Source organism: Cherax quadricarinatus, chromosome 69, assembly GCF_038502225.1.
Source record: "Cherax quadricarinatus isolate ZL_2023a chromosome 69, ASM3850222v1, whole genome shotgun sequence".
NCBI classification, from domain to species: domain Eukaryota; kingdom Metazoa; phylum Arthropoda; class Malacostraca; order Decapoda; family Parastacidae; genus Cherax; species Cherax quadricarinatus.
In genome coordinates this window covers 17,688,308-17,705,004 of record NC_091360.1, presented here as the reverse complement: position 1 = coordinate 17,705,004, position 16,697 = coordinate 17,688,308, and the positions used below count along the sequence as shown (strand labels likewise).

At 42.3% G+C, this 16,697-nt stretch overlaps 1 protein-coding gene across 5 annotated transcripts in view; it reads right to left on the bottom strand.

The window, feature by feature from the left end:
• The window catches only part of Rs1 (Dead-box helicase Rs1), a gene marked incomplete at its 3' end in the record, with an annotated part of 126,584 nt that extends 119,994 nt beyond the window's left edge, over positions 1 to 6,590 (bottom strand). For 2 of the 5 annotated variants that reach the window (XM_053795743.2, XM_070099864.1), the window contains 2 exon segments: positions 442 to 731; positions 5,707 to 5,840. In XM_053795743.2, coding sequence (XP_053651718.2) covers positions 442 to 731; positions 5,707 to 5,770 — 354 coding nt within the window. 5 annotated transcript variants of the gene reach the window in all.
• Between the last annotated feature and the right edge of the window lie 10,107 nt (positions 6,591 to 16,697).

Genomic DNA, 16,697 nt, shown 5'->3' with positions numbered 1-16,697 from the left:
AAAACTGGGGCATATGAAAACCAAGGTTCCATTGTACTAAAACAAAGATTTTTTTTTTTTACTTTCTGGTAACCCATCTGTTATGATGGGCCTCACTCTTGCCATAAATTACATTGTACTCAAAACCGACCTCACTCAGGAGATAAGTTAAAGAATAATTCATACATTTTTCCTGCCCATCAGTGCATACTGCAATTTTAATTTACAGTATCAAGTAAAAAATTTTGAAAAAAAAAAAAAAAAAAAAGGCATCAAATGGGTTGGTAGCCTAGGATTTTAACACATTTGATCTAGATAATGGGTTTAAACCCACATGAAATCATCTTTGCACAATTTGTTACCTTCACAAACACGTGATATCTCAATTTCCAATGCCAAGTATTACTAACTCATACTAAGCATTATGCATAGAAAATAAAACTATCAAATATTTACACATACCTCATTTTCACTATCTGACCCAGAGCCTGAGAATTGATCAATTTCATCTCCAGACTCTATTGTTCCTGGACCAAACTCCAAATCCACCTTCTTCCTCACAGACCCAGAATTCACCTTCTTCCTCACTGTCCCAGAATTCACCTTCTCACCCAGTGCTTCAGAATCCATCTTCTGAAGAGCTTCAGAATCCATCTTCTTAAGAGCTTCAGAATCCATCTTTTCAAGAGCTTCAGAATCCATCTTCTCCACAGCCTCAGAATCTACCTTCTTCCCCATGGTCATCATTTCACCTGATTATAAAACAAAAATTACATCATTATATTATAAACAACAGATATATCAGATTATTTTTTAGTTGTAGCTACAGTTAGAGTAAAAGGTACATAGGATACAAGGAGAATGGAATGAGCAAGTAAGAGAGAGATGAAGGCTTATAAACTAAAGGAGGCAGTTAGGGAAAGACAAAAACAACTATTGGAGGAAAGATAGGCTAGTGAGAGTATAGACAATGAGGATGAAGAGGTATGGGGTAGATATGAAAATGTAGCATTAAGAGTGTTCAGCAGAAGTTTGTGGTTACAGGAAAGTGGCTGAGGGAGGGAAGGAGAGCGACTGGTGGAATGATGAGGTAAAGAGAATACGTATAAGAGAGAAAAAGTTAGCATATGAGAGGTTTTACGAAGCAGAAGTGATACAATGAGGGAGGAGTATATGGAGAGAAAAAGAGAAGTTAAGAGTGGTGAAGGGATGTAAAAGGAGAGCAAATGAGAGAGTGAGTGAGATGCTATCAACAAATTTTGTTGAGAATAAGAAAAAGCTTTGAAGTGTGATTAATAAGTTGAGAAAGCCTGGGAAACAAATGGATTTGACAGGAGAGTTATTAGATGGAGAATTAGAGGTATCGGGAAGGAGAGAATATTCTGAGGAACTGTTAAATGTTGATGAAAATAGGGAAGCTGTAATTTTGTGCATTGGGCAGGGAAGCATAACTAGGAGTGAGGAAGAGCCAGCTGTGTGTGTGGGGGAGGTGTGTGAAGCAGTGAGTAGAATGAAAGGGGGTAAAGCACTTGGGATTGATAGGATAAAGACAGAAATGTTAAAAGCAGGTGGGGATATAGTTTTGGAGTGGTTGGTGCTTTTATTTAATAAATGTATGAAATGGGAAAAGGTACTTAGGGATTGGCAGAGAGCATGCATAATTCCTTTGTTGAGAATACCTGGTAAAGTATGGTAAAGTTATTATTGAAAGAATTAAGAGTAAGATGGAGAGCAGGATTGCAGATGAACTAGGTTTTAGAAAGGGCAGGGAGTGTGCAGACCAAGTGTTTACAGTGAAATATAGGTGAACAGTATTTAGATAAGGGTAGAGGCTTTTGTTACATTTATGGATTTGGAAAAGGCATTTCATAGGATGGATAGAAGGGCAATGTGGCAGATGTTACAAATGTATGGAATAGGTGGTAGGTTTCTGAAAGAAGTGAAGAGTTTTTACGAGGACAGTGAGACTCAGGTTATATTATGTAGGAGAGGGGATTATATCCCAGTAAAAGTACGCCTTAGACAGAGTTGCGAGATGTCACCATGGCGTTTAATACATTTACAGATGGGGTTGTAAGAGAAGTGAATGCTTGAGTGTTGGCAAGAGGTGTGAGATTAAAAGATAAAGAATCTAACACAAAGTGGGAGTTGTCACGATACTGTGCATTTGGGAGATTCTGAAGAGAAGTTGCAGAGGTTGGTGGACAAATTTGGTAGGGAATGTAAAAGAAGGAAATTAGAAGTGAACATGGGAAAGAGTAAGGTGATGAGGATAACAAAAAAAATTAGGTAATGAAAGACTGGATATCAGGTTGGAGTGTGGGAGTATGGAGGAAGTGAATGTATTCAGATATATGGGAGTGGGCCTATCAGCAGATGGGTTTATGAAAGATGAGGTGAATCACGGAACTGATAAGGGGAAAAAGGGGAGTGGTATAATGAGGAGTCTGTGGAGACAAAGAATGTTATCTATGGAAGGAAAGAGCGTAATGTATGAGAGTAAAGTTATACCAATGCTCTTATATGGGCGTAAAGCATGGATGGTGAATGTTACAACAAGGAGAAGGCTGAAGATTGAGACACTTATGCAGCATATGGGAATCTTTATTCAGGAAACGTTTCGCCACACAGTGGCTATCAGCCACTGTGTGGCGAAACGTTTCCTGAATAAAGATTCCAATATGCTGCATAAGTGTCTCAATCTTCAACTTGTCGGTTTTTCAAACCATTCATCACAAGGAGAAGGCTGGAGGCAGTGGATATGTAGTGTCTGAGGGCAATGTATTTATTTATTTATTTTATGTCTTTGCAAACAGTACATTGAGATTTTATATTTACAACAGTGAGTTGCAATGCAGAGAGAGCCTTTATTATGCCTAGGCATTATGGGCCAACTTAACATTATTGCTTACAGACTACTTAACACTAAGAATTTTATCATAGTTGTACAGTAGGACAGCAATTATTTCATAGTTGAGCAGTAGATTATTAATTATAAGTGAATTAAATTTGTATAAGACAAAGGATATATTCATATATTCTAAAATGCTTTTTGTGAAAACAATGGTTCAATTATTTTCCTGTCAACAATGGATAAAAGGTTCAAAGTGATTGTTGAAGTTATGATGTGGGAGTACATAGGTGAGTATGTGTGTACTGAGTATATAGCATTTAGTCTAGGGTGATTAAGTGGCTTTTGAGAAGAGTCTTAAACTGATTTTCAGACTGAGTTACTTTAATATCTTCTGGTAATGAATTCCATATTTTAGGGCCCTTTATGTGCATAGAGTTTTTACACAGTGTGAGAAGGACACGAGGTATATCAAAAAGAGATCTGTGTCTTGTGTTGTGGTCATGTGTCCTGTTTAAGTTGGTGAGGAGAAGTTTGAGTAGAGGGTTTATATTTGTGTGTATTGTTCTGTGTATGTAGTAGGCACATGAATAAGTATGGATGTTCTTAATGGTGAGCAGATTCAGACTTTTGAAAATGGTGGAGTGTGCTGGCAGGAGTGGGAATTCGTTATCATTCTTACTGCTGCCTTTTGCTGGGTTATGAGGGGTTTTAGGTGACTGGATGTTGTTGATCCCCATGCAAAAATTCCAAATGTAAGATAAGGGTATATGAGTGTATGGTATATAAGAATGGTATATAATACCGACAAGATGAAATTAAGATACATGTGCAACATCTGGGTATCTTTATTGTAGACATTTCGCCATCCAGTGGCTTTATCAATACAAATTCTAGGACATAACTTGAAGACAGTAGGACTATATACAGAAGATGAGATAATCAGTCCCTCAACCTAGGAGTAGGTGCGAAGAGCACCATAGTCGTAGAGAATCTGAAGCAGAAGCAAGGAGCCTGGCGCTTATGTAGTAACATCAGGTGTAGCAGATGAGGGCATAGTCACTGGTAGGCGGGATTCCCCAGTGTTATATACCATTCTTGCACAACTTGTCAGACACTGCAACATCATGGAATCTTGATTCTGAGGACATGCACATAACCTTCACGGCTACGACAACTACTACTACAACTAACCCATCTCTTTGGGAAGGACCTACTTCCACTGGGGAATCCCGCCTACCAGTGACTATGCCCTCGTCTGCTACACCTGACGTTACTACATAAGCGCCAGGCTCCTTGCTTCTGCTTCAGATTCTCCACGACTACGGTGCTCTTCGCACCTACTCCTAGGTTGAGGGACTGATTACCTCATCTTCTGTATATAGTCCTACTGTCTTCAAGTTATGTCCTAGAATTTGTATTGATAAAGCCACTGGATGGCGAAACGTCTACAATAAATATACCCAGATGTTGCACGTGTCTTAATTTCATCTTGTCGGTATTATATACCATTCTTGCACAACTCTCCGTCTTTTAATGCCACTAGGACCAGCTTGAGTCACTGGACCCCTGTCTCACAAAATAACTGTCCACAGTTCTCTGTTTCTGGTGCCTCTTTAAGATTTCCCTAAAATGGGACATGGTTCTGTCACTGAACTTGTCGCAAAGATGGCTTGTTTCAGCTTGCTCAGGGTGGTACTTCTCCACAAACATTTGGACATCATTCTACCTGGCACAAGTCTCCTTAATCTTTGAAGGAGGCACCTCATCCACTCCCTCTTCCTCCTCCTCTGAAGCAAGTTCCTGAGTTGTTGTCTGATACTGTTCCAGATGAAGCTCTTCCAGCTCTTCAGTGGTTAGCTCTTTCCTGTGGTCCTCCACCAACTCTTCCACATCCTCATCCCTCACTCCACATCTAAGGTGTTTCTTACTTTCTTTACCACAGGGGTACCACTAGCAAGTTTCTTTGGGCCCATGGTAGCTTATTTCACAGTCCCACACAATGAATTAATTGTAAAATGTTTAAATGAGACTGCATGTTAGTGTTCACTCAAGCATCAACAAAGCCAGACTGGCTCACGGCGCCTGCGCAGGGACGTGGACAGAGCGGGCTGGCGGACAGGTCCAGTACTCGGCGGTTCGAAATGAGGGGCGAGTTCGATAATGGGGACAAAGTTGGTGTCACTAGCACGTTAAGAGACAACACAGTAAGTGTTAGGGGCCCAAGATTGTTCAACTGCCTCCCAGCATACATAAAGGGGATTACCAATAGACCCCTGGCTGTCTTCAAGCAGGCACTGGACAAGCACCTAAAGTCGGTACCTGACCAGCCGGGCTGTGGCTCGTACGTTGGATTGCGTGCAGCCAGCAGCAACAGCCTGTTTGATCAGGCTCTGATCCACCATGAGGCCTGGTCACAGACCAGGCTGCAGGGGCGTTGACCCCTGGAACACTTTCCAGGTAAACATCAGGGACATTATAGTACATAAGAGTCACTTTCTTTAAAGGATCAATTTCAGTGAAGTTACTCAGCACTTTCTTCTTACAAAAACTTACAAAATACTGAAAAATGATATACTGATACCAACAACATATGGAAGTAAGATTATTTTGGTAAGTAACTTTATTCATGTACAGGTACACATAAATACAGTTACATAAATTATCATATAGCAGCACATGTGTAGATTGCGTAGGATAACCCAAAAAAGTCAAGACAAAGTGACTTACTTCTATTGGGGGTCCTTGTCTTAGACTTGCCTAGCAAAGGCCAGTAGCCTTACTGCAGTGCTCCTTCTTACGTTCCTATGTTCTTATAAGTACAATTATCATACCTAGTAACATTTTTATTATTCTAATCAAATTAAGCACTATACCTGTAAGGGTCATAGTTGCAGATGAATGGTTCTGAGAACCGACATGTTGATAAATTAGACACATGTGCAACTCTTGGGTATCTTTATTGAGGAAACGTTTCGCCACACAGTGGCTTCATCAGTCCATACAAAGGAGTATCTTGAAGAACAGGAGGAGAATGAGGTAATCAGTCCCTCAACCTTGAGTCGATGTGGTCAGTCTATCAATCTTGAATAGAATACAGCATATGTGCGGAGAAGCAGTTTATAAATCGTAGGCAGGAGAGGTGCAGCAGTAGTAGGTGGTGTCACATTTGCCTACGGTATATAAGCTGCTTCTCCGCACATATGCTGTATTCTATTCAAGATTGATGGACTGACCACATCGACTCAAGGTTGAGGGACTGATTACCTCATTCTCCTCCTGTTCTTCAAGATACTCCTTTGTATGGACTGATGAAGCCACTGTGTGGCGAAACGTTTCCTCAATAAAGATACCTAACTGTTGCACATGTGTCTAATTTATCAGGAGGATATGTTCAGGTGAACACTCAAGAGGTTCGTTCACCTGGATTTCCTACTCTTATTTCTACAACATTGTACGTTCCTGATGATGTGTTGATTGCAATAACAACTGCCTAGAGCTATCATTCAACTCCCCCTGCGGTTATCTTTCATAACAAATTAAATATTTACTGATGGAGGTTGTTGTGAGAGAAGAACACGTGTGTACCAGACTGCTGCTGTGTTGGGGTTGTTCAGGGCCACTACAACACACGCTTTATTGAACCCTATCACCCGGGAGTCCGACACAAAATTACTGCCTAAATCTGGCCGGGAATGAGAAAGGGAACAAACATTTTCCCTAGAAAGAGAAACGGCAGCACTAAATTTCCAACTTGGATCAGGTGGAGCCCAGGACTGAACACCAGTAGAGTCACTCCATGAGTGAACACCTCTGCGCTTCATCAACCTCCTGTTTTTCCACCTCATGTTGTGTTAATAATAATAATAATAATAATAATAATAATAATAATAATAATAATAATAATAATAATAATAATAACAACAACAATAATAATAATAATAATAATAATAATAATAATAATAATAATAATAATAATAATAATATCTTTATTTACTACAAGTACACTCTGTAACTTGCTCAGCTATCAAAACTTTGGAGTCCAGTCCCTGGACCAATTATGTACCTCTGTAATCTTTTGACTACCGCCCACAGGATGGGTATGGGGTGCATAATAAACATATTAAACTAACTAACTAACTACAAGTACATGTTATACAGTCCTAGCTGACATCACTGACATACTACTATACAGAAAGCACCTTGTTATGCTGAGCATTTCGGGCAAATTAGGTCAGTTTTGTCCCAGGATGCGACCCACACCAGTCCACTAACACCCTGGTACCCATTTTACTGATGGGGAACATAGACAACAGGTGTAAAGAAACACGCCCCATGTTTCTACTCTGGCTGGGAATCGAACCCAGGCCCTCGCCGTGTTAAACAAGAGGGTTAGCCACCAGAGCCTTGCAAAGCATTTCAGGCAAATTAGGTCAGTTTTGTCCCAGGATGCGACCCACACAAGTCGACTAACACCCAGGTACTCATTTTAAACTGATGGGTGAACAGGGACAGGGACAGCAGGTGTCTTACAGAAACACGTCCTTGTTTTCCAGCCGTACCGGAGGAGGAGATTTGAACCCCGGACCTCAGTGTGGGAGCTGAGTGCGCTAGCCATTGAGCTACGGGACACCCGTAGACACAAATACATATACAAATTTAATTCAACGTAATACATTGTTTACACAGAAATGGATGACACTTGAGTTCATGTTGAAGATTTAAGATAAGATAAGATAAGATTTCGTTCGGGTTTTTAACCCCGGAGGGTTAGCTACACAGGATAACCCAAGAAAGTCAGTGCGTCATCGAGGACTGTCTAACTTATTTCCATTGTGGTCCTTAATCTTGTCCCCCAGGATGCGACCCACACCAGTCGACTAACACCCAGGTACCTATTTGCTGCTAGGTGAACAGGACAACAGGTGTAAGGAAACGTGTCGAAATGTTTCCACCCGCCGGGAATCGAACCCGGGCCCTCCGTGTGTGAAGCAGGAGCTTTAGCCACCAGGCCACCGGTGGAAATCACTAGGGATAGGATAGGCCTACACAGGACAATAAAAATGAGGTCAACTAGAAACTACAGTAAAGAAACACTGGTAAATAGGCTACACATCTGTGACTGGACAGAGATAACAAGTTGCACGGACGTAAACGATGCCTGGGAAAAATTCAAAACAATGTTCACTACCATCCTTGATAATATTGCACCAGTTAAAGAGGTTAGGATTAAACGAAGAACTGAACCCTGGATGACTACTGAGATATTAGATAATATGAAATTCAGAGACCAGCTGCTAAAAATATTTAAAACAAACAGACAGGATATTGCAGCACTAGATGAATTCCAAAGGGTAAGGAACAGAGTGCAGAGACTTGTAAAAGGAGCAAAGGCAAAGCACTATTACCCAAAAATTGAAGAGTATAAGCATAACCCCAGAAAGCTCTGGCAACAACTAAAACATTTGGGGTATAGCTATTAACCAGTAGATATGTCTAATATGGTATGTACTCACTACCGATAACGAGGTATGCCACGAAACATCTAACGTGGCAAATTGCTTTAATTCCTACTACACATCTGTTGCATCAACACTAGTATGAAAACTACCAGCTGCATCAAATACCTTTAACACAGACTCTGATAAGTTTCAAACATACTATACCAATAAAGGGGTAACCTCAAACAGTTGTCAACTAGTGAGTGTTTCTCATGACTTCCTGCAAAAAGAACTAAGCAGGTTAAACCCAGTCAGCCCAGACAACATCCCGTCTAATTTTCTAAAAGATGGTGCCTCTGAATTGGCAACCCCCATTGCTCACATAATAAATTTGTCCATCACCAGTAATATTGTACCAGAGGATAAACAAAATACAGATGTAGTATACACAAACTTTGCGAAGGCTATCGACAAGTAGGATCATGGTGTAATAGCACACAAAATGCGGGATAAAGGAATAATGGGAAAAGTTAATAGATAGATCGACAACTTCCTGACAAATAGAACACAAAGAGTAATAGTAAACAGAGTAAAGTCCCAGACAGCCACAGTAAAAAGCTCTGTTACACAAGGCACAGTACTCGCTCCCATTCTATTCCTCATCCACATATCTGACATAGACAGAGATGTTAGCCATAGCTCCGTGTCTTCCTTTTCGGATGACACCCAGATTACCATGACAGTGACCTCCATCGAAGACACCGCGAAACTCCAAGTGGACATCAACCAAATCTTCGAATGGGCCACTCAAAACAATATGAAGTTCAACGAGGAGAAATTTCAACTACTCAGATATGGAAAACTTGAAGAAATTAAAAATGTGTCAGGGTATACAACAAATTCTAACCATACAATAGAACGGAAAAGTAATGTGAAGGACCTGGGAGTGATGATGTCAGAGGATATCGCCTTCAAAGAACACAACAATGTATCTACCTCATCTGCTAGGACAATGATGGGATGGATAATGAGAACCTTCAAAACTAGGGATGCCAAGCCTATGATGATTCTCTTCAAATCGCTTGTGCTCTCTAGGCTGGTATACTGCTGTACACTAACGGCCCCTTTCAAGGCTGGAGACATTGCAGACCTGGAGAGTGTACAAAGAACTTTCACGGCACACATAAATACGATAAGGCACCTAAACTACTAGGAACGGTTGAAGGTCATTGATCTGTATTCCTTAGAATGCAGGAGAGAGAGATGCATGATAATATACACTTGGAAGGCCCTGGAGGGATTGGTACCCATCCTGCACACGAAAATCACTCCATATGAAAGCAGAAGACTTGGCAGGAGATGCAACATTCCCCCGATGAAAAGCAGGGGCGCCACGAGTACACTGAGAGACAACACAATAAGTGTCTGGGGACAAAGACTGTTCAATTGCCTCCCAGCTTACATAAGGGGGATTACCAATGAACCCCTGGCTGTCTTCAAGAAGGCACTGGACAGGCACCTAAAGTCAGTACCTGACCAACTGGGCTGTGGTTCGTACATCAGCTTGCGTGCGGTCAGCAGTAACAGTCTGGTTGATTAGACCCTGATCCACCATGAGGCCTGGTCTCAGACCGGGTCGCGGGGGCGTTGACCCCCAAAACCCTCTCCAGGTAAACTCCAGGTAACTCCAGGGGTTCAAGGAGGCCAGAGTTACTCCTATCTTCAAGAAAAATTGTAGGTCTGATGTCAGCAACTATAGGCCTGTTAGTATACTCAGTGTAATATCCAAAATTCTAGAGAGAGCGGTGTACTGTCAAGTAGTTAAGTATCTTAATGACATCAACATTCTTCATAGTTACCAATCAGGCTTCAGGAGATCTTGCTCAACCAACACCTCCCTAATTAATCTGAAGGATTACATGAGAACTGAAACGTAGATAGGGAACCTCATAGGAATGATAACCTTAGACTTGCAAAAGGCTTTCAATATTTTTAACCACAATATATTATGTAAGAAACTTCAAGCTATCGGCATAGGCTTCGTAGACTGGTTTAAATCCTATCTTAACAATAGGAAACAAACTGTAAAAATCGCCAAAACAGAATCAGAAACCCTGCCGATAGCATGTGGAGTTCCCTAAGGTAGTATTCTGGGTTCTTTGTTATTCCTATGCCATGTTAACGACATGCCCATCAGTGTCAAGTGCAAACTCCTACTGTATGCAGATGACAGTGCTCTGTTAGTGTCAGGTAAAGACCCACAAGTTATAGCTAATGTATTAACACTGGAACTGGAGTCCTGCAGCAAATGGTTAGTAGACAACAAACTATCATTACACCTAGGGAAAACTGAAGTCATTCTCTTTGTCATGAAACATAAACTGAGAAGGGTAAATAATTTTAATGTCCAGTGTAATGGGGAGCTCATCACTTCAGTTTCCTCAGTAAAATATCTGGGAATCCCTTTTGACCTTAGCATGTCAGGTCCAATCTCTCCCTGCTCCATGAGCCTTATCGTACCTCTTCTTAAAGCTATGTATGATTCCTGCCTCCACTACATCACTTTCAGGACTGTTCCACTTCCTGACAACTCTATGACAGAAGAAATACTTCCTAACATCCCTGTGACTCATCTGAGTCATCAATTTCCAACTGTGTGCGTGTAGTAACAGGTGTTCCGACAAGGACACGTGTATCAGCTCATATTTTTCTTACACCGTCCCTCATCCTGACAAAATATACAACTTATAATTAAGACCACTGCTGCAGGGAGGCTAGCGGTGTCTGACAGTCAAGTGTGTTCACAGGTGTGATAGTCCATCCAACGATGCCACCAGCCAGTTAATTTTGGTAGGTTTTTCCTAGGGGGGAAAAACATTCATTGTCGATCTGGATATAACAAACCACGAAAGTAATGCTCGCCCTCTCTCGTAGTTTACTAATATTAATTTTTAAAGGAGTGTTTACCTGGAGTTTAACCTGGAGAGAGTTCCGGGGGTCAACGCCCCCGCGGCCCGGTCTGTGACCAGGCCTCCTGGTGGATCAGAGCCTGATCAACCAGGCTGTTACTGCTGGCTGCACGCAAACCAACGTACGAGCCACAGCCCGGCTGGTCAGGTACCGACTTTAGGTGCTTGTCCAGTGCCAGCTTGAAGACAGCCAGGGGTCTGTTGGTAATCCCCCTTATGTATGCTGGGAGGCAGTTGAACAGTCTCGGGCCCCTGACACTTATTGTATGGTCTCTTAACGTGCTAGTGACACCCCTGCTTTTCATTGGGGGATGGTGCATCGTCTGCCAAGTCTTTTGCTTTCGTAGTGAGTGATTTTCGTGTGCAAGTTCGGTACTAGTCCTTAGAGGATTTTCCAAGTGTATATAATCATGAATCTCTCCCGCCTGCGTTCCAGGGAATACAGGTTCAGGAACTTCAAGCGCTCCCAGTAACTGAGATGTTTTATCTCCGTTATGCGTGCCGTGAAGGTTCTCTGTACATTTTCTAGGTCAACAATTTCACCTGCCTTGAAAGGTGCTGTTAGTGTGCAGCAATATTCCAGCCTAGATAGAACAAGTGACCTGAAGAGTGTCATCATGGGCTTGGCATCCCTAGTTTTGAAGGTTCTCATTATCCATCCTGTCATTTTTCTAGCAGATGCGATTGATACAATGTTATGGTCCTTGAAGGTGAGATCCTCCGACATGATCACTCCCAGGTCTTTGACGCTGGTGTTTCGCTCTATTTTGTGGCCAGAATTTGTTTTGTACTCTGATGAAGATTTAATTTCCTCGTGTTTACCATATCGAAGTAATTGAAATTTCTTATCGTTGAGCTTCATATTGTTTTCTGCAGCCCACTGAAAGATTTGGTTGATGTCCGCCTGGAGCCTTGCAGTGTCTGCAATGTAAGACACAGTCATGCAGATTCGGGTGTCATCTGCAAAGGAAGACACGTTGCTGTGGCTGACATCCTTGTCTATGTCAGACATGAGGATGAGGAACAAGATGGGAGCGAGTACTGTGCCTTGTGGAACAGAGCTTTTCACCGTAGCTGCCTCGGACTTTACTATGTTGACTATTACTTTCTGTGTTCTGTTGGTGAGGAAATTGTAGATCCATCGACCGACTTTCCTGTTATTCCTTTAGCACGCATTTTGTGCGCTATTACGCCATGGTCACACTTGTCGAAGGCTTTTGCAAAGTCTGTATATATTACTTCTGCATTCTTTTTGTCTTCTAGTGCATCTAGGACCTTGTCGTAGTGATCCAATAGTTGAGACAGACAGGAGCGACCTGTTCTAAACCCATGTTGCCCTGGGTTGTGTAATTGATGGGTTTCTAGATGGGTGATGATCTTGCTTCTTAGGACCCTTTCAAAGATTTTTATGATATGGGATGTTAGTGCTATCGGTCTGTAGTTCTTTGCTGTTGCTTTACTGCCCCCTTTGTGGAGTGGGGCTATGTCTGTTGTTTTTAGTAACTGTGGGACGACCCTCGTGTCCATGCTCTCTCTCCATAGGATGGTAAAAGCTCGTGATAGGGGCTTCTTGCAGTTCTTGATGAACACGGAGTTCCATGAGTCTGGCCCTGGGGCAGAGTGCATTTATCGTCTGTTCGAAGTCATTTGGCGTCAGGATAACATCAGATAGGCTTGTGTTAACCAAATTCTGTGGCTCTCTCATAAAAAAATAATTTTGATCTTCGACTCTCAGTCCGGTTAGTGGCTTGCTAAAAACTGAGTTATATTGGGACTTGAGTAGCTCACTCATTTCCTTGCTGTCATCTGTGTAGGACCCATCTTGTTTAAGTAGGGGCCCAATACTGGACGTTGTTCTCGACTTTGATTTGGCATAGGAGAAGAAATACTTTGGGTTTCTTTCGATTTCATTTATGGCTTTTAGTTCTTCCCGCGATTCCTGACTCCTATAAGATTCATTTAGCTTAAGTTCGATGCTTGCTATTTCTCTGACCAGTGACTCCCTACGCATTTCAGATATATTGACCTCTTTTAGCCGCTCTGTTATTCTTTTCCGTCGCCTGTAAAGGGAGCGCCTTGTGCATACATCGAGTGCCACCGAGTTAATCTGTTCTAGGCATAAGTTGGGGTCTGTGTTGCTTAGTATATCTTCCCAGCTTATATCAGTTAGGACTTGGTTTACTTGGTCCCACTTTATGTTTTTGTTATTGAAGTTGAATTTGGTGAATGCTCCCTCATGACTAATCTCATTATGTCGGTCTGGGGCTCCGCGCATATGTGTCTGAACCTCAATTATGTTGTGATCTGAGTATATTGTTTTTGATATGGTGACATTTCGTATCAGATCATCATTGTTAGTGAAGATGAGGTCTAGTGTATTCTCCAGTCTAGTAGGCTCTATTATTTGCTGGTTTAAATTGAATTTTGTGCAGAAATTTAAAAGCTCGTGTGAGTGTGAGTTTTCATCAGAGCTGCCTCCTGGTGTTATTACTGCCTGGAGTTTACCTGGAGTTTACCTGGAGAGAGTTCCGGGGGTCAACGCCCCCGCGGCCCGGTCTGAGACCAGGCCTCCTGGTGGATCAGAGCCTGATCAACCAGGCTGTTGCTGCTGGCTGCACGCAAACCAACATACGAGCCACAGCCCGGCTGATCCGGAACTGACTTTAGGTGCTTGTCCAGTGCCAGCTTGAAGACTGCCAGGGGTCTGTTGGTAATCCCCCTTATGTGTGCTGGGAGGCAGTTGAACAGTCTCGGGCCCCTGACACTTATTGTATGGTCTCTTAACGTGCTAGTGACACCCCTGCTTTTCATTGGGGGGATGGTGCATCGTCTGCCAAGTCTTTTGCTTTCGTAGTGGGTGATTTTCGTGTGCAAGTTCGGTACTAGTCCCTCTAGGATTTTCCAGGTGTATATAATCATGTATCTCTCCCTCCTGCGTTCCAGGGAATACAGGTTTAGGAACCTCAAGCGCTCCCAATAATTGAGGTGTTTTATCTCCGTTATGCGCGCCGTGAAAGTTCTCTGTACATTTTCTAGGTCGGCAATTTCACCTGCCTTGAAAGGTGCTGTTAGTGTGCAGCAATATTCCAGCCTAGATAGAACAAGTGACCTGAAGAGTGTCATCATGGGCTTGGCCTCCCTAGTTTTGAAGGTTCTCATTATCCATCCTGTCATTTTTCTAGCAGATGCGATTGATACAATGTTATGGTCCTTGAAGGTGAGATCCTCCGACATGATCACTCCCAGGTCTTTGACGTTGGTGTTTCGCTCTATTTTGTGGCCAGAATTTGTTTTGTACTCTGATGAAGATTTAATTTCCTCATGTTTACCATATCTGAGTAATTGAAATTTCTCATCGTTGAACTTCATATTGTTTTCTGCAGCCCACTGAAAGATTTGGTTGATGTCTGACTGGAGCTTTGCAGTGTCTGCAATGGAAGACACTGTCATGCAGATTCGGGTGTCATCTGCAAAGGAAGACACGGTGCTGTGGCTGACATCCTTGTCTATGTCGGATATAAGGATGAGGAACAAGATGGGAGCGAGTACTGTGCCTTGTGGAACAGAGCTTTTCACCGTAGCTGCCTCGGACTTTACTCTGTTGACGACTACTCTCTGTGTTCTGTTAGTGAGGAAATTATAGATCCATCGACCGACTTTTCCTGTTATTCCTTTAGCACGCATTTTGTGCGCTATTACGCCATGGTCACACTTGTCGAAGGCTTTTGCAAAGTCTGTATATATTACATCTGCATTCTTTTTGTCTTCTAGTGCATTTAGGACCTTGTCGTAGTGGTCCAATAGTTGAGACAGACAGGAGCGACCTGTTCTAAACCCATGTTGCCCTGGGTTGTGTAACTGATGGGTTTCTAGATGCGTGGTGATCTTGCTTCTTAGGACCCTTTCAAAGATTTTTATGATATGGGATGTTAGTGCTATTGGTCTGTAGTTTTTTGCTGTTGCTTTACTGCCCCCTTTGTGGAGTGGGGCTATGTCTGTTGTTTTTAGTAACTGTGGGACGACCCCCGTGTCCATGCTCCCTCTCCATAGGATGGAAAAGGCTCGTGATAGGGGCTTCTTGCAGTTCTTGATGAACACAGAGTTCCATGAGTCTGGCCCTGGGGCAGAGTGCATGGGCATGTCATTTATCGCCTGTTCGAAGTCATTTGGCGTCAGGATAACATCGGATAGGCTTGTGTTAATCAAATTTTGTGGCTCTCTCATAAAAAATTCATTTTGATCTTCGACTCTCAGTCTGGTTAGCGGCTTGCTAAAAACTGAGTCATATTGGGACTTGAGTAGCTCACTCATTTCCTTGTTGTCATCTGTGTAGGACCCATCTTGTTTAAGTAGGGGCCCAATACTGGACGTTGTTCTCGATTTTGATTTGGCATAGGAGAAGAAATACTTTGGGTTTCTTTCGATTTCATTTATGGCTTTTAGTTCTTCCCGCGATTCCTGACTCCTAAAGGATTCTTTTAGCTTAAGTTCGATGCTTGCTATTTCTCTGACCAGTGTCTCCCTACGCATTTCAGATATATTGACCTCTTTTAGCCGCTCTGTTATTCTTTTCCGTCGCCTGTAAAGGGAGCGCCTGTCTCTTTCTGTTTTACATCTACTCCTCCTTTTTCTTAGAGGAATAAGCCTTGTGCATACATCGAGTGCTACCGAGTTAATCTGTTCTAGGCATAAGTTGGGGTCTGTGTTGCTTAGTATATCTTCCCAGCTTATATCGGTTAGGACTTGGTTTACTTGGTCCCACTTTATGTTTTTGTTATTGAAGTTGAATTTGGTGAATGCTCCCTCGTGACTAATCTCCTTATGTCGGTCTGGGGCTCCGCGCATACATGACTGAACCTCAATTATGTTGTGATCTGAGTATATTGTTTTTGATATGGTGATATTTCTTATCAGATCATCATTGTTAGTGAAGATGAGGTCTAGTGTATTCTCCAGTCTAGTAGGCTCTATTATTTGCTGGTTTAAATTGAATTTTGTGCAGAGATTTTATTATTTGCTATATTCCTCCATTTTAGGTGCCTTAAGTTGAAATCCCCCAGGAGCAAGATGTTGGGTGCAGGAGCTGGCAGATTTTCCAGACAGTGGTCAATTTTTAACAGCTGTTCCTGGAATTGCTGGGATGTTGCATCCGGAGGCTTGTAGACTACCACAATGACTAGGTTTTGGTTCTCGATCTTTACTGCTAAAACTTCCACTACATCATTTGAGGCATTAAGCAGTTCTGTGCAAACAAGTGACTCTGCAATGTACAGGCCAACCCCACCCCCCGTTTTGCCTGTTCACTCTGTCGCATCTGTATAGGTTGTAACCTGGGATCCATATTTCGTTGTCCAAGTGATCCTTTATGTGGGTCTCAGTGAAAGCCGCGAACATTGCCTTTGCCTCTGCAAGCACTCCACGAATGAAAGGTATTTTGTTGTTTGTTGCTGGCTTTAG